The 18,539-nt window shown below is 61.1% G+C and overlaps 1 protein-coding gene across 2 annotated transcripts in view; it reads left to right on the top strand.

Moving 5' to 3' along the window:
• LOC134341440 (gamma-enolase) overlaps window positions 1-18,539 on the top strand; it is a 149,774-nt gene that overhangs the window by 115,800 nt on the left and 15,435 nt on the right. For both annotated transcript variants that reach the window (XM_063039296.1, XM_063039295.1), the window contains exons 7-9: window positions 5,268-5,490; window positions 8,140-8,337; window positions 13,688-13,889. In XM_063039296.1, coding sequence (XP_062895366.1) covers window positions 5,268-5,490; window positions 8,140-8,337; window positions 13,688-13,889 — 623 coding nt within the window. The remainder of the gene's footprint in view (window positions 1-5,267; window positions 5,491-8,139; window positions 8,338-13,687; window positions 13,890-18,539) is intronic.

Raw genomic sequence — 18,539 nt, 5'->3', positions numbered from 1 at the left:
CCCCTGAGAAAGAGGGACTGAGAGACACCGGTCAGTGTGCAGATCTCCCCCTGAGAGAGACAGAGAGAGGAACTGAGAGACACCGGTCACTGTACCGATCTTCCCCTGAGTGAGATGAACTGACAAACACTGGTCAGTGTACAAATCTTCCCCTGAGAGAGAGAGAGAGGGACTGAGAGACACCAGTCATGTACAGATCTCCCCCTGAGAGTGAGGGGCTGAGAGACGCCGGTTAGTGTACAGATCTCCCCCCGAGAGTGAGGGTCTGAGAGACACCGGTTATTGTACAGATCTTCCCCTGAGAGAGAGGGACTGAGAGACACCAGACAGTGTACAGATCTTCCCCTGAGAGAGAGGGACTGAGTGACACTGGTCAGTGTACAGTTCTCACACCGAGAGAGAGGGACTGACAGACACCGGTCAGTGTACAGATCTCCCCCGAGAGAGAGCGACTGAGACACACCGGTCAGTGTACAGATATCCCCCTGAGAGAGAGGGACGGAGAGACACCGGTCAGTGTGCAGATCTCCCCCTGTGATAGAGGGACTGAGTGACACCGGTCAGTGTACAGATCTCCCCCAGTGATAGAGGGACTGAGGGACACTGGTCAGTGTACAGATCTCCCCCAGCGATAGAGGGACTGAGGGACACTGGTGAGTGTACAGATCTCCCCCTGAGTGAGAGCGACTGAGAGACACCGGTCAGTGTACAGATCTCCCCCTGAGAGAGAGGGACTGAGAGACACCGGTCAGTGTACTGATCTCCCCCTCAGAGAAAGAGACGGACTGAGAGACACTGGTCTGTGTACAGATCTCCCCCTGAGAGCGAGGGGCTGAGAGACACCGGTCAGTGTACAGATCTCCCCCTGAGAGAGAGGGACTGAGAGACACCAGTCAGTGTGCAGATCTCCCCCTGAGAGAGAGGGACTGAGAGACACCGGTCAGTGTGCTGATCTCCCCCTCAGAGAAAGAGAGGGACTGAGAGACAGAGGTCTGTGTGCAGATCTCCCCCTTAGAGCGAGGGACTGAGAGACACCGGTCAGTGTACAGATCTCCCCCTGAGAGAGACGGACTGAGAGACACCGGTCAGGTTACAGATCTCCCCCTGAGAGAGAGGGACTGAGAGACACCGGTCTGTGTACAGATCTCCCCCAGAGAGAGAAGGACTGAGTGAGACCAGTCAGTGTACAGGTCTCCCCCTCAGAGAGAGGGACTGAGAGACACTGGTCAGTGTACAGATCTCCCCCTGAGAGAGAGGGACTGAGAGATACCTGTCAGTGTACAGATCTCCCCCTGAGTGAGAGGGACAGAGAGACACCGGTCAGCTACAAATCACCCCCTGACAGAGAGGGTCTGAGAGACACCGGTCTGTCTACAGATCTTCCCCTGAGTGAGAGGGACTGAGTGATACCAGTCAGTGTACAGATCTCCCACTGAGACAGAGGGACAGAGAGACACCGGTCAGTGTACAGATCTCCCCCTGAGAGAGAGGGACTGAGAGGCACTGGTCAATTTACAGATCTCCGACTGAGACAGAGGGACTGAGAGACACCGGTTAGTATTCAGATCTCCCCCTGAGAGAGAGAGAGAGAGAGAGAGAGAGGGACTGAGAGACACCGGTCAGTGTATATCCCTCCCTCTAAGAGAGAGGGTCTGAGAGACACCAGTCAGTTTACAGATCTCACCCTGAGTGTGAGGGACTGAGAGACACTGGTCAGTGTACACCTCTCCCCTTTGGTGAACTGGACTTGGAGAGACTTGTCACTGCACAGATCTCACCCTGAGAGAGTTGGACTGAGAGACACTGGCTTGTGCACTCATCTCCCCTGAGCCAGAGGGATGAAGAGAGAATGGTCTATGTATACATCTCACCCCAAGAGATGGAGTGAGGGACACCGGTCAGTGTACAGATCTCCCCCAGAGATAGAGGGACTGAGAGACACCAGTTAGTGTACAGATGTTCCCCTGAGAGAGAGGGACTGAGAGACACTGATCATTGTGCGGATCTCCCCATGAGAGAAAGGGTCTGAGAGACACTGTTCAGTGTACAGTTCTCCCCCTGATGGAGAGGGACTGACAGACACCGGTCGGTGTACAGATCTCACCCTGAGAGAGAGGGACTGAGAGACACCGGTCAGTGTACACATCTCCCCCTGAGAGAGAGGGACTGAGAGACACCGGTCAGTGTACAGATCTACCCCTGAGATAGAGGGACTGAGAGACACCGGTCAGTGTACAGATCTACCCCTGAGAGAGAGGGACTGAGAGACACCAGTCAGTGTACAGATCTCCCCCTGAGAGAGAGGGACTGAGACACACCGGTCAGTGTACAGATATCCCCCTGAGAGAGAGGGACGGAGAGACACCGGTCAGTGTGCAGATCTCCCCCTGGGATAGAGGGACTGAGTGACACCGGTCAGTGTACAGTTCTCACACCGAGAGAGAGGGACTGACAGACACCGGTCAGTGTACAGATCTCCCCCAGTGATAGAGGGACTGAGGGACACTGGTCAGTGTACAGATCTCCCCCTGAGAGAGAGGGACTGAGAGACACCAGTCAGTGTACAGATGTTCCCCTGAGAGAGAGGGACTGAGAGACACTGATCATTGTGCGGATCTCCCCATGAGAGAAAGGGTCTGAGAGACACTGTTCAGTGTACAGTTCTCCCCCTGATGGAGAGGGACTGACAGACACCGGTCGGTGTACAGATCTCACCCTGAGAGAGAGGGACTGAGAGACACCGGTCAGTGTACACATCTCCCCCTGAGAGAGAGGGACTGAGAGACACCGGTCAGTGTACAGATCTACCCCTGAGATAGAGGGACTGAGAGACACCGGTCAGTGTACAGATCTACCCCTGAGAGAGAGGGACTGAGAGACACTGGTCAGTGTACAGATCTCACCCTGAGTGAGATGGTCTGATAGACACCAGTCAGTGTACTGATCTCTCCTGAGAGAGAGGGACTGAGAGACAATGGTCAGTGTTCAGATCTCCCCCTGAGAGAGAGGGACTGATTGACACCGGTATGTGTACAGATCTCCCTCAGAGAGAGCGGGACTGAGAGACACCGGTCAGTGTACAGATCTCCCCCTGAGAGAGCGGGACTGAGAGACACAGGTCTGTGTACAGATCTCCCCATGAGAGAGAGGGACTGAGAGACACCGGTCAGTGTACAGATCTCCCCCTGAGAGAGAGGGACTGACAGACCGTGGTCACTGTACACATCTCCCCCTGAGAGAGAGCGTCTGTGAGACACTGGTCAGAGTACATATCTCCCCCCCATGAGAGAGGGACAGAGCGACATTGATCAGTGTACAGATCTCCCCCTGAGAGAGAGAGAAGGACTGAGAGATATCGGTCTGTGTACAGATCTCCCCCCCCCCCGTGAGAGAGGGACAGAACGACACCGTTCAGTGTACAGATCTCACCCTGAGAGAGAGTGATTGAGAGACACTGTTCAGTCTACAGCTCTCCCCCTGAGATAGAGGGACAGAGAGAGAACTGTCAGTATACAGATCTCCCCTTGAGAGAGACGGACTGAGAGACACTGGTCTGTGTTCAGATCTCACCCCCTAAGAGAGAGGGACTGAGAGACACCGGTCAGTGTACAGATCTCCCCCTGAGAGAGAGAGAGGGACTGAGATATACCGGTCTGTGTACAGATCTCCCCCTGAGAGAGAGGGACTGAGAGACACCGGTCTGTGTACACATCTCCCCCTGAGAGAGAGGGACTGAGAGACACCGGTCTGTGTACAGATCTTCCCCAGAGAGAGAGGGACTGGGAGACTCCTGTCAGTGCACAGATCTCCCCCTGAGAGAGTCTGCCTGAGAAACAATGGTCAGTGTTCAGATCTGCCCCTGAGATAGAGGGACAGAGAGACACCTGTTAGTATACAGATCTCCCCCTGAGAGAGACGGACTGAGAGACACCGGTCAGTGTACAGATCTCCCCCTGAGATAGAGGGACTGAGAGACACCGGTCAGTGTACAGATCTCCCCTGAGAGAGAGGGACTGAGAGATAACGGACAATGTACAGATCTCCCCTGAGAGAGAGGGACTGAGAGATACCGGTCTGTGTACAGATCTCCCCCAGAGAGAGAGGGACTGACAGACAACGGTCAGTGTACAGATCTCCCCTGAGAGAAAGGGTCTGGGAGACACCGGTCAGTGTACAGATCTCCCCCTGAGAGAGAGAGACTGAGAAACACTGAGTAGTTTGCAGATCTCCCACCTGTCGTCGTCTTATCCATTGATCTGTTGGTCCTTTCTCCTTTAACCTATTTGTCCCTCTTGCACTCTTCCCCCTCCTCCATCTCTCTTTCTGTCCCCATCTCCATCTCTCTTCCCTTCCTCCATCTCTCTTCTCTATTCCCCTTCTCTCTTCCTCTCTTGTCTGCCTTTTTCCCTCTCTATCACTTCTCTCCACCTCTCTCTGTCCCCCTCTCTGCCCCGTCGCTTTTGCATGCTTGCTGCACCTCTGTGTCCCTGTTACCCCCTCCCCATCTCTTTCTCTGTCCCCCTCTCTCTCTCCATCCCCCTCCCTTCTTCCGCTTTCTCCTCTCCCTTCCTGTCCTCTTCACCCCCTCCTCTCTCTCCCCCTCCTCTCCTTCCCATCGTTTTTCCACCCTCTCCTCTTCTGCACTCCTCTCCTCCTCGTTCTCTTCTTCTTTCTTTCCTTTGTTTGCCCTCTCCTCTTGTATCCTCCTCTTCCCCCTCCTCCTCCCCTCCTCCTCTCTGTCCTCTTCCTCCCTCCTCTTCCTCCTTCCTTTTCCCCGCTCCTCTTCCCCCTCCTCCTCTCCCCCTCCTCCTCCCCTCCTGCTCCCCTCCTCCTCCCTGTCCTCCTCCCCCTCCTCTTCCTCTCCCCCTCCTCTCCCCCCTCCTCCTCTCCCCCTCCTCCTCTCCCCCCTCCTCCTCTCCCCTCCTCCTCTCCCCACTCCTCTTCTCCCCGTCCTCCTTCCCCTCCTCTCCCCCTCTTCCTCCCTTTTCTCTCCTCCCCTCCCACCCCTCCTCCTCCCATTCCTCCTCTCCTTCCTCCTCACCCTCCCCGCCTCTCCTCACCCTCCTGACCTCCCCCTCCTCTCTTTCCCCTCCGCTCCTCACCCTCCTGACCTCCCCCTCCTCTCTTCCCCCTCCTGACTTCTCTCCCTCCGCTCCTGACTTTCCCCTCCTCCTCCCGCTCCTCCGCCCATCCCCCTACCCATCTCACTGTGCAATCACGTACCAATTGACCCCCCCACCCGCTCTGTCTGGCCCCCGCTGCCCCAGGCCTTCAACGTGATCAATGGCGGCTCGCACGCCGGGAACAAGCTGGCCATGCAGGAGTTCATGATCCTGCCGGTGGGGGCCGAGAGTTTTGCCGAGGCGGTGCGCATCGGGGCCGAGGTGTACCACACCCTGCGCGGGGTCATCTGCGACAAGTACGGCCGGGACGCCACCAACGTCGGTGATGAGGGCGGCTTCGCTCCCAACATCCTCGAGAACTCGGAAGGTCCGTCGCAGCTCCGCGTCCCTCCCGACCGATGTCACCCCCGACCTCTCCCTCCGACCGATATCACCCCTGACCTCTCCCTCTGACCGATGTCACCCCCGACCTCTCCCTCCAACCGATATCACCCCTGACCTCTCCCTCCAACCGATATCACCCCTGACCTCTCCCTCCGTCCGATATCACCCTCGACCTCTCCCTCCGTCCGATGTCACCCCTGACCTCTCCCTCTGACCGATATCACCCCTGACCTCTCCCTCTGACCGATGTCACCCCCGACCTCTCCCTCTGACCAATATCACCCTCGACCTCTCCCTCCAACCAATATCACCCCCGACCTCTCCCTCCGACCGATATCACCCCCGACCTCTCCCTCCGACCGATGTCACCCCCGACCTCTCCCTCTGACCAATATCACCCTCGACCTCTCCCTCCAACCGATATCACCCCCGACCTCTCCCTCCGTCCGATATCACCCCCGACCTCTCCCTCCGTCCGATATCACCCTCGACCTCTCCCTCCGACCGATATCACCCTCGACCTCTCCCTCCTGACAGATATCACCCCCGACCTCTCCCTCCGTCCGATATCACCCTCGACCTCTCCCTCCTGACCGATATCACCCCCGACCTCTCCCTCCGTCCTATATCACCCCCGACCTCTCCCTCCGACCGATATCACCCCTGACCTCTCCCTCCGACCGATATCACCCCCGACCTCTCCCTCCATCCGATATCACCCTCGACCTCTCCCTCAGATCGATGTCATCCCTGACCTCTCCCTCAGATCGATATCACCCCCGACCTCTCCCTCCGACCGATGTCACCCCCGACCTCTCTCTCCGACCGATGTCACCCCCGACCTCTCCCTCCGACTGATATCACCCCCGACCTCTCCCTCCGACCGATATCACCCCCGACCTCTCCCTCCGACCGATATCACCCCTGACGTCTCCCTCCCGACCGATATCACCCCCGACCTCTCCCTCCCGACCGATATCACCCCGACCTCTCCCTCCGACCGATATCACCCCCGACCTCTCCCTCCGTTCGATATCACCCTCGACCTCTCCCTCCGACCGATATCACCCCCGACCTCTCCCTCCGACCGATATCACCCCCGACCTCTCCCTCCGACCGATATCACCCCCGACCTCTCCCTCCGTTCGATATCACCCTCGACCTCTCCCTCTGTCTGATATCACCCCCGACCTCTCCCTCCCGACCGATATCACCCCCGACCTCTCCCTCCGTTCGATATCACCCTCGACCTCTCCCTCTGACCAATATCACCCTCGACCTCTCCCTCCGTTCGATATCACCCTCGACGTCTCCCTCCCGACCGATGTCACCCCCGACCTCTCCCTCTGACCAATATCACCCCCGACCTCTCCCTTCGACCAATATCACCCTCGACCTCTCCCTCCGACCGATATCACCCCCGACCTCTCCCTCCGACCGATGTCACCCCCGACCTCTCCCTCCGACCGATGTCACCCCCGACCTCTCCCTCCGACCGATATCACCCCTGACCTCTCCCTCCGACCGATATCACCCCCGACCTCCCCCTCCGACCGATATCACCCCTGACCTCTCCCTCCCGACCGATATCACCCCCGACCTCTCACTCCGACCGATATCACCCCCGACCTCTCCCTCCCGACCGATATCACCCCCGACCTCTCCCTTCCGACCGATGTCACCCCTGACCTCTCCCTCCGTCTGATGTCAAATGTGACCTCTCCCTCCGACTGATGTCACCCCCGACCTCTCCCTCCGTCTGATATTAAATGTGACCTCTCCCTCTGTCCGATCTCACCCCTGACCTCTCCCTCCGACCGATATCACCCCTCACCTCTCTCTCCTGACAGATAACACCACTGACCTCTCCCTCCGACTGATGTCACCCGCGACCTCTCCCTCTGACCAATCTCACCCCTGACCTCTCCGTCCGACCGATATCACCCCTGACCTCTCCCTCCGACCGATGTCACCCCTGACCTCTCCCTCCGACCAATCTCACCCCTGACCTCTCCGTCCGACCGATATCACCCCTGACCTCTCCCTCCGACCGATGTCACCCCTGACCTCTCCCTCCGACCGATGTCACCCCTGACCTCTCCCTCCGACCGATGTCACCCCTGACCTCTCCCTCCGACCGATGTCACCCCTGACCTCTCCCTCCGTCCGATGTCACCCCCGACCTCTCCCTCCGACTGATGTCACCCCTGACCTCTCCCTCTGACTGATGTCACCCCCGACCTCTCCCTCCGACCGATGTCACCCCTGACCTCTCCCTCCGACCGATATCACCCGCGACCTCTCACTCCGACTGATGTCACCCCCGACCTCTCCCTCTGACCAATCTCACCCCTGACCTCTCCGTCCGACCGATATCACCCCTGACCTCTGGCTCTCCCCAGCCGCCCTACTCCTTGCCCATTTCGGCCTTCTCATCTCTCTTGACCTCTGGCACCACCCCACCAGCCGCCAGCCCGGGTGACCTTTGACTCCCGCCCCCACTACACCACAGCCCTTTTACCGAACACCCCCCGCCAGCCCTCTGACCATCGACCGCCATCTCTGAGGCCCGTTGTTGTGCCGACCGCTCACCTCCGACATGCCCTCTCTCTCCACCCCCCGTCCCCCCCAGCTCTGGAGCTACTCCAGTCGGCCATCGCCAAGGTGGGCTACACGGACAAGGTGGTGATCGGAATGGACGTGGCCGCCTCCGAGTTCTACCGGGACGGGCGCTACGACCTCGACTTCAAGTCCCCCGACGACCCCGGCCGCTACATCAGCGCAGACCAGCTGGCCGACCTGTATCACAGCTTCATCAGCCAGTACCCAGGTGAGGGGGCTGCCCTGCACTCTTCCCCTCCCTGCCCCCTCCTCTCCTTCCTCCTCCCCTCCTGTCCATCCTCCTCCCCTCGTCCTTCCCTCCTCACTGTCTCTACCCCACTCTCTCATTCACCCCGTCCCCCTCAGTATCCCTCTCTCTTACCCCCTCTCTCTCATCTCATCCTCCCTCTCTCCCCCACCTTTCAACACCCCTCCCATCCCCTTACCCCCTCTCCTCCCTCCCACTCTCTCTGCTCCCCCTCTCCCCTCCTCTCTCTCTTACCCCCTCTCTCTGATCCTCCCTCTCTCCCCTACATTTCAAATCCCCTCCCTCCCACTCTCTCCCCTCCTAACCTCCCCCTCTTTCTCTCCTCTCTTCCTCCCCTCCTCTCCCTCCCCTCTCTCTCCCTCCATCCCCTCCCCCCTCTCTCCTTCCCCCCTCTCTCCTTCCCCCTCTCCCCTTCCCCCTCTCCCCTTCCCCCCTCTCACCCCCTCTCTCCCTCCCCCCTCTCTCCCTCCCCCATCTCCCTCCCCCCACTCTCCCCCCTCTCCTCCCTCCTCTCTCCTTCCCCCTCTCTCCCACCCCCTCTCTCCCTCCCCTCTCTCCCTCCCCTTCTCTCCCTCCCCTCTTTCCCTACCCCCCTCCTTCCCCCTCTCTCCCTCCCCCTCTCTCCCTCCCCCTCCCTTCCCCCCTTCCCCTCTCTCCCTCCCCCCCTCTCCCTCCCCTCTCTCCCTCCCCCCTCTCTCCCTCCCCCCTCTCTCCCTCCCCCCTCTCTCCCTCTCCCCCTCTCTCCCTCCCCCTCTCTCCCTCCCCCTTCTCTCCCTCCCCCTCCCTCCCCCTATCTCCCTCCCCCTCTCTCCCTCCCCCCCTCTCCCTCCCCTCTCTCCCTCCCCCTCTCTCTCCCTCCCCCCTCTCTCCCTCCCCCCTCTCTCCCTCCCCCCCTCTCCCTCCCCTCTCTCCCTCCCCCCTCTCTCCCTCCCCCTCTCTCCCTCCCCCCCTCTCCCCTCCCCCTTCTCTCCCTCCCCCTTCTCTCCCTCCCCCCCCTCTCTCCCTCCCCCTCTCTCCCTCCCCCCTTCTCTCTCTCTCCCTCCCCCCTTCCCCTATCTCCCTCCCCCTATCTCCCTCCCCCCTCTCTCCCCCCCCCCCCTCCCCCTCTCTCCCTCCCCCCTCTCTCCCTCCCCCTCTCTCCCTCCCCCTCTCTCCCTCCCCCTCTCTCCCCTCCCCCTCCCCCTCTCCCCCCTCTCTCCCTCCCCCTCTCTCCCTCCCCCTTCTCTCCCTCCCCCTCTCTCTCCCTCCCCCCTCTCCCTCCCCTCTCTCCCTCCCCCCTCTCTCCCTCCTCTCTCCCTCCCCCTCTCTCCCTCCCCCTCTCTCCCTCCCCCCTCTCTCCCTCCCCCCTCTCTCCCTCCCCCCTTCTCTCCCTCCCCCTCTCTCCCTCCCCCCTCTCTCCCTCCCCCCCTCTCTCCCTCCCCCTTCTCTCCCTCCCCCTCTCTCCCTCCACCCCTTCTCTCCCTCCCCCCCTCTCTCCCTCCACCCTTCTCTCCCTCCCCCCTCTCTCCCTCCCCCCTCTCCCTCCCTCCCTTCTCTCCCTCCACCCCTTCTCTCCCTCCCCCCTCTCTCCCTCCACCCCTTCTCTCCCTCCCCCTCTTCTCTCCCTCCCCCCTTCTCTCCCTCCCCCTCTCTCCCTCCCCCTCTCTCCCTCCACCCCTTCTCTCCCTCCCCCCTCTCTCCCTCCCCTTCTCTCCCTCCCCCCTTCTCTCCCTCCCCCTCTCTCCCTCCCCCCCTCTCTCCCTCCCCCTCTCTCCCTCCCCCCTTCTCTCCCTCCCCCCTCTCTCCCTCCCCCTCTCTCCCTCCCCCCTCTGTCCCTCCCCCCCTTCTCTCCCTCCCCCCTCTCTCCCTCCCCCCTCTCTCCCTCCCCCCTCTCTCCCTCCCCCTTCTCTCCCTCCCCCCTTCTCTCCCTCCCCCCTTCTCTCCCTCCCCCCTCTCTCCCTCCCCCTTCTCTCCCTCCCCCCTTCTCTCCCTCCCCCCTTCTCTCCCTCCCCCCTTCTCTCCCTCCCCCTCTCTCCCCCCTTCTCTCCCTCCCCCCTTCTCTCCCTCCCCCCTCTCTCCCTCCCCCTTCTCTCCCTCCCCCTCTCTCCCTCCCCTTCTCTCCCTCCCCCCTTCTCTCCCTCCCCCCTTCTCTCCCTCCCCCCTCTCTCCCTCCCCCTCTCTCCCTCCCCCTTCTCTCCCTCCCCCTTCTCTCCCTCCCCCTCTCTCCCTCCCCCTTCTCTCCCTCCCCTTCTCTCCCTCCCCCTCTCTCCCTCCCCTTCTCTCCCTCCCCTTCTCTCCCTCCCCCCTTCTCTCCCTCCCCCTTCTCTCTCCCTCCCCCTCTCTCTCCCTCCCCTTCTCTCCCTCCCCCTTCTCTCCCTCCCCCCTTCTCTCCCTCCCCCTCTCTCTCTCCCTCCCCCCTCTCTCCCTCCCCCTCTCTCCCTCTCCCTTCTCTCCCTCCCCCTTCTCTCCCTCCCCCTTCTCTCCCTCCACCCTTCTCTCCCTCCACCCTTCTCTCCCTCCACCCTTCTCTCCCTCACCCTTCTCTCCCTCACCCTTCTCTCCCTCCACCCTTCTCTCCCTCCACCCTTCTCTCCCTCCACCCTTCTCTCCCTCCCCCTTCTCTCCCTCCCCCCTCTCTCCCTCCCCCTTCTCTCCCTCCCCCTTCTCTCCCTCCCCCCTCTCTCTCTCCCCCCCTCTCCCTCCCCCTCTCTCCCTCCCCCCTCTCCCTCCCCCTCTCTCCCTCCCCTTCTCTCCCTCCCCCTTCTCTCTCTCCCTCACCCTCTCTCCCTCCCCCTCTCTCCCTCCCCCTCTCTCCCTCCCCCCTTCTCTCCCTCCCCCCTCTCCCTCCCCCTCTCTCCCTCCCCCTCTCTCCCTCCCCTTCTCTCTCTCCCTCCCCCTCTCTCCCTCCCCCTCTCCCCTCCCCTCTCTCCTCCCCTTCTCTCCCTCCCCCCTCTCTCCCTCCCCCTCTCTCCCTCCCCCTCTCTCCCTCCCCCCCTCTCCCTCCCCCCTCTCCCTCCCCCCTCTCCCTCCCCCTCTCTCCCTCCCCCTCTCTCCCTCCCCTTCTCTCTCTCCCTCCCCCTCTCTCCCTCCCCCTCTCTCCCTCCCCTTCTCTCTCTCCCTCCCCCTCTCTCCCTCCCCTTCTCTCCCTCTCCCCCTCTCCCTCTCCTTTCTGTCATTCCCATCCCTCCGCCTCTCTCATTTCTCCTCTGCTTCATCCATCCTCGTCCCTCTGTCCCCCTGCCTGGCCTGCTCTCATTCCCAGACCCTCCTCCCCTCCCCATTCCTCCTCCCACCGACCCTCCTCTCTCTTCCTCTCTCTCCCCCTCCCCCTCCATGTGTCAGAAGGACTGTTGGGAGCGAGGAGGTTGAGGGTGATGGAGTTCACATTCCCTGGAGGATAACTATTGGGGGGCCACCTCGCGTGTCTCATCTCCCGTCCCCTCTGACGGAGGGCCAAGTTGACACTTGACCTCAAGGGGGAGGCTTCACCTCAGGACGAGGGGCTGGGGGGATCACGAGGCCTCAGGCTCTCGGGGCGGTGGGGTCAGGGGTCAGTGGGTGGGGTTGGGGGGTTCGAGGGTGAATCCAACATGTGAACGAGCTGGAGAGGTCGGGGGTCGCCGTGCTCTTTGTGTTAGTCGTAAAGGTCAGCTCCTCAGGGTCGGGGTTCATGCCCTCCTCACAGGGAGGGTTCAGGGGGTAAGGAGTGTACGGGGGGAGAGGGGACGCACTCGGACACGGAGGAGTCAGCATCCGCGACCTCAGGAGGTGAAAGCGTCGGCTGTCGTTTCCTCCCGCACCGAAGGGACGTGGGTTAACTCAGGAGAAGGGCTTGGAATCCCTCAGCCCAGCATGGATCTCTCACCCCCTCTCTCTGTCTTCCATCTCTCCCCCTCTCTCTCCCTCTCCCCTCTCTCCTCCCATCTATCCCCTCTCTCCCCCTCTATTTCCCATCGCTCTCTCCCCTTTCTCTCCCTCTCTCCCTCCCCCCTCTCCCTTGTCTCTCTCCCCCCTCACTGTCCCCCTCTCTCTTCCCATCGCCCCACCCCTCTCACCCCCTTCTCCCCCTCTTTTCCCCTCTTTTCCCCTCTCTTCTCCTCTCTCCCTCTCTCTCCCCCTCTCTCCCCCCTCTCCCCCTCTCTCTGTCTTCCATCTCTCCCCCTCTCCCTCCCCCCTCTCTGTTCCCCTCTCTCTTCCCATCGCCCCACCCCTCTCTCTCACCCCCTCTTTTCCCCTCTTTCCCCCTCTTTTCCCCTCTTTTCCCCTCTTTTCCCCTCTTTTCCCCTCTCTCCCCCTCTCCCTCCCCCTCTCTCTTCCCCTCTCTCTTCCCATCGCCCCACCCCTCTCTCTCACCCCCTCTTTTCCCCTCTTTTCCCCTCTCTCTCCCTCTCTCCCCCTCTCTCCCCCTCTCTCTGCCCCTCTCTCTCCCCCTCTCCCCCTCTCTCTCACCCCCTCTTTTCCCCTCTTTTCCCCTCTCTCCCCCTCTCTCTCCCCCTCTCTCTCCCCCTCTCTCTCCCCCTCTCTCCCCCTCTCTCTCCCCCTCTCTCTCCCCCTCTCTCTCCCCCTCTCTCTCCCCCTCTCTCCCCTCTCTCTCCCCCCCTCTCCCCCTCTCTCTCCCCCTCTCCCCCCCTCTCCCCCCCTCTCTCCCCCTCTCCCCCCTCTCTCCCCCTCTCCCCCCTCTCCCCCCTCTCTCCCCCTCTCTCTCCCCCCTCCCCCTCTCTCTCCCCTCTCTCTCCCCCTCTCTCTCCCCCTCTCCCCCTCTCTCTCCCCCTCTCCCCCTCTCTCCCCCTCTCTCCCCCTCTCTCCCCCTCTCCCCTCTCTCTCCCCCCTCTCTCCCCCTCTCTCCCCCTCTCTCCCTCCTCTTCCCCCTAACTCCCTCCTCTTCCCCCCTCTCCCCTCTCTCCCCCCTCTCCCCATCTGCCCCTCTCCCCCTTCCCCTCCTCTCCCCCTTCCCCCTCTCCCCCCTCTCCCCCCATCTCCCCCTCCCCCCTCACCCCTCTCCCCTCTCTCCCCCTCTCTCCCCCCTCTCCCCCTCTATCCCCCTCTCTCCCCCTCTATCCCCCTCTCACCCCCTATCTCCCCCTCTCCCTCCTTTCTCCCCCATCCCCCCTCCCCCCTCCCCCTCTCCCCCTCCCCCCTCTCCTCCCTCCCCCCCACCCCCTCTCACCCCTCTCTCCCCCTCTTCCTCCCTCTCTCTTCCCCCTCTCTCCCCTCCCTCTCCCCTCCCTCCCTCTCCATCTCCCCCTCTCTCCCCCCCCTCTCCCCCCCTCTCTCGCCATCCCCTCTCCCCCCACCCTGTCTCCCTCCCACCCATTCCCCCCCTCCCACGCAGTGGTGTCCATTGAGGACCCCTTTGACCAGGATGACTGGGAGGCCTGGTCCAAGTTCACGGCCGACGCGGGCATCCAGGTGGTGGGGGACGACCTGACCGTCACCAACCCCCGGCGCATCGAGAAGGCGGTGGACGCCCGCGCCTGCAACTGCCTCCTGCTCAAAGTCAACCAGATCGGGACCGTCACCGAGTCTATCCGGGCGTGAGTGCGGGGGAGGCCGCGGGGGGAGGGCAGATTTGGGGAAGGTGCCAGGACAGACTGCAGTCCCTCAATATATCACATCGACCGGGTACCCTTGCTCTACCCCCAGCTCGGGCACTGAGTGGATTTGAGGATGGTACCAGGAGAGAGATGCGGGCACCTCAATATATCACATCGACCGGGCACCTTTGCTCTACCCCCAGCTCGGGCACTGAGCAGATTTGGGGATGGTACCAGGAGAGAGATGCGGGCACCTCAATATATCACATCGACCGGGTACCCTTGCTCTACCCCCAGCTCGGGCACTGGGCAGATTTGGGGATGGTACCAGGAGAGAGATGCAGGCACCTCAATATATCACATCGACCGGGTACCCTTGCTCTACCCCCAGCTCGGGCACTGAGCGGATATGGGGATGGTACCAGGAGAGAGATGCGGGCACCTCAATATATCACATCGACCGGGCACCTTTGCTCTACCCCCAGCTCGGGCACCGGGCAGATTTGGGGATGGTACCAGGAGAGAGATGCGGGCACCTCAATATATCACATCGACCGGGCACCTTTGCTCTACCCCCAGCTCGGGCACTGAGCGGATTTGGGGATGGTACCAGGAGAGAGATGCGGGCACCTCAATATATCACATCGACCGGGTACCCTTGCTCTACCCCCAGCTCGGGCACTGAGCGGATTTGGGGATGGTACCAGGAGAGAGATGCGGGCACCTCAATATATCACATCGACCGGGCACCTTTGCTCTACCCCCAGCTCGGGCACCGGGCAGATTTGGGGATGGTACCAGGAGAGAGATGCGGGCACCTCAATATATCACATCGACCGGGCACCTTTGCTCTACCCCCAGCTCGGGCACTGAGCGGATTTGGGGATGGTACCAGGAGAGAGATGCGGGCACCTCAATATATCACATCGACCGGGTACCCTTGCTCTACCCCCAGCTCGGGCACTGAGCGGATTTGGGGATGGTACCAGGAGAGAGATGCGGGCACCTCAATATATCACATCGACCGGGCACCTTTGCTCTACCCCCAGCTCGGGCACTGAGCGGATTTGGGGAAGGTGCCAGGACAGACCTGCAGCCCCTCAATATATCACATCGACCGGGTACCCTTGCTCTACCCCCAGCTCGGGCACTGAGCGGATTTGGGGATGGTACCAGGAGAGAGATGCGGGCACCTCAATATATCACATCGACCGGGCACCTTTGCTCTACCCCCAGCTCGGGCACTGAGCGGATTTGGGGATGGTACCAGGAGAGAGATGCGGGCACCTCAATATATCACATCGACCGGGTACCCTTGCTCTACCCCCAGCTCGGGCACTGGGCAGATTTGGGGATGGTACCAGGAGAGAGATGCAGGCACCTCAATATATCACATCGACCGGGTACCCTTGCTCTACCCCCAGCTCGGGCACTGAGCGGATTTGGGGATGGTACCAGGAGAGAGATGCGGGCACCTCAATATATCACATCGACCGGGCACCTTTGCTCTACCCCCAGCTCGGGCACCGGGCAGATTTGGGGATGGTACCAGGAGAGAGATGCGGGCACCTCAATATATCACATCGACCGGGTACCCTTGCTCTACCCCCAGCTCGGGCACTGAGCGGATTTGGGGATGGTACCAGGAGAGAGATGCGGGCACCTCAATATATCACATCGACCGGGCACCCTTGCTCTACCCCCAGCTCGGGCACTGAGCGGATTTGGGGATGGTACCAGGAGAGAGATGCGGGCACCTCAATATATCACATCGACCGGGCACCTTTGCTCTACCCCCAGCTCGGGCACTGAGCGGATTTGGGGAAGGTGCCAGGACAGACCTGCAGCCCCTCAATATATCACATCGACCGGGTACCCTTGCTCTACCCCCAGCTCGGGCACTGAGCGGATTTGGGGATGGTACCAGGAGAGAGATGCGGGCACCTCAATATATCACATCGACCGGGCACCTTTGCTCTACCCCCAGCTCGGGCACTGAGCGGATTTGGGGATGGTACCAGGAGAGAGATGCGGGCACCTCAATATATCACATCGACCGGGTACCCTTGCTCTACCCCCAGCTCGGGCACTGGGCAGATTTGGGGATGGTACCAGGAGAGAGATGCAGGCACCTCAATATATCACATCGACCGGGTACCCTTGCTCTACCCCCAGCTCGGGCACTGAGCGGATTTGGGGATGGTACCAGGAGAGAGGTGCGGGCACCTCAATATATCACATCGACCGGGCACCTTTGCTCTACCCCCAGCTCGGGCACCGGGCAGATTTGGGGATGGTACCAGGAGAGAGATGCGGGCACCTCAATATATCACATCGACCGGGCACCTTTGCTCTACCCCCAGCTCGGGCACTGAGCGGATTTGGGGATGGTACCAGGAGAGAGATGCGGGCACCTCAATATATCACATCGACCGGGTACCCTTGCTCTACCCCCAGCTCGGGCACTGAGCGGATTTGGGGATGGTACCAGGAGAGAGATGCGGGCACCTCAATATATCACATCGACCGGGCACCTTTGCTCTACCCCCAGCTCGGGCACTGAGCGGATTTGGGGAAGGTGCCAGGACAGACCTGCAGCCCCTCAATATATCACATCGACCGGGTACCCTTGCTCTACCCCCAGCTCGGGCACTGAGCGGATTTGGGGATGGTACCAGGAGAGAGATGCGGGCACCTCAATATATCACATCGACCGGGCACCTTTGCTCTACCCCCAGCTCGGGCACTGAGCGGATTTGGGGATGGTACCAGGAGAGAGATGCGGGCACCTCAATATATCACATCGACCGGACACCCTTGCTCTACCCCCAGCTCGGGCACTGAGCGGATTTGGGGATGGTACCAGGAGAGAGATGCGGGCACCTCAATATATCACATCGACCGGCCCCCCTCCCCCGCTTGATCCTCACTACTCATGGAGACGGGGGGGTCGGTACAGAGCACCAGCCATATGTGAGGGAGTGCCCGGGGAGGGGGGCCAGGGCCAGGAATGTATGGGGGGAGGGGTAGCGTGCTGTCTGCCGCTGCAATCGAGACTACTCGCAATACATCACATCGACCAGGCACTGCCCCCAGCCCTCCCCCACGGCTTGGTCCTGCGTGCGGGCACCCAGCGCCCCTGGGAACTGGGACACGTACAGGACACCCTCAAAATGATACATCACTCTGCGTTGGGCACGCGGTTAAGGCGTCGGACTAGCGACCTGAAGGTCGTGAGTTCGACCCCCGGCCGAGGGAGCGTGTTTTGTCCTTTAGCAAGGCGCTTAACCACACATTGTTCTGCGATGACACCGGTGCCAAGCTAGATGAGCCCTAATGCCCTACCCTTGGACAACATCTGGGTCCTAGTGTCCTTCCCTTGGACAACATCTGGGTCCTAGTGCCCTTCCCTTGGACAACATCTGGGTCCTAGTGTCCTTCCCTTGGACAACATCTGGGTCCTAGTGCCCTTCCCTTGGACAACATCTGGGTCCTAGTGTCCTTCCCTTGGACAACATCTGGGTCCTAGTGCCCTTCCCTTGGACAACATCTGGGTCCTAGTGCCCTTCCCTTGGACAACATCTGGGTCCTAGTGTCCTTCCCTTGGACAACATCTGGGTCCTAGTGCCCTTCCCTTGGACAACATCTGGGTCCTAGTGCCCGTCCCTTGGACAACATCTGGGTCCTAGTGTCCTTCCCTTGGACAACATCTGGGTCCTAGTGCCCTTCCCTTGGACAACATCTGGGTCCTAGTGCCCGTCCCTTGGACAACATCTGGGACCTAGTGTCCTTCCCTTGGACAACATCTGGGTCTTGGAGCCCTTCCCTTGGACAACATCGGTGGCGGGGAGAGGGGAGACTTGCAGCATGGGCAACCGCCGGTCTTCTGTACAACCTTGCCCAGGCCCTGCACCCTGGAAGCCTTCTCATGAGACGAACGGATGCCTACATCTACAACTGGAATTATCTCCAAGTCGCTACACGCTAGCACTGTCACAATTGGGCTGACACTGAAAGCCACAGTACTAAACTCCATCAGAGTAGTCTGAAAGTTCCTGGCCAATGAGAACATGAGAGTGCTTGGCAATGCCCGTGCCTCAGATTTTCACATAAATAATGAGGAGGCCGCACCGGGAGCACCGGACACTGTAGGCGACCCCCAACAGGCTCGCAGGTGAACTGTCGCCTTGCCTGGAAGGATTATTTGGGGCCTTAGTACCTTGTGTTGGCGCCTGGCCAAGAGGTTAAGGCATTGGTCTAGTGATCTGAAGGTCGTGAGTTCAAACCCCGGCCGAGGCGGTGTGTTGTGTCCTCGAGCAAGGCACTTAATCACACACATTGCTCTGCGACGACACCGGTGCCAAGCTGTATGGGTCCTAGTGCCCTTCCCTTGGACAACATCTGGGTCCTAGTTCCCTTCTCTTCGACAACACTGGTGGCGTGGAGAGGGGAGACTTGCAGCACGGGCAACTGCTGGTCCTCCGTACAACCTTGCCCAGGCCTGCGCCCTGGAGAGTGAAGACCTCCCTGGCGCGGATCTCGCAAGAAACCCAAGACCGGGCAACACCGCCTGCCCGACGCTAACCGTGTGCACCATGACCTCCCAGGGGTGGGGGTGGGTGGGGGGAGTCGCAGATCAGAGCAGACCTC

Source organism: Mobula hypostoma, unplaced genomic scaffold (genome assembly GCF_963921235.1).
Source record: "Mobula hypostoma unplaced genomic scaffold, sMobHyp1.1 scaffold_67, whole genome shotgun sequence".
NCBI classification, from domain to species: domain Eukaryota; kingdom Metazoa; phylum Chordata; class Chondrichthyes; order Myliobatiformes; family Myliobatidae; genus Mobula; species Mobula hypostoma.
This window is presented reverse-complemented; position numbering and strand designations above follow the sequence as displayed.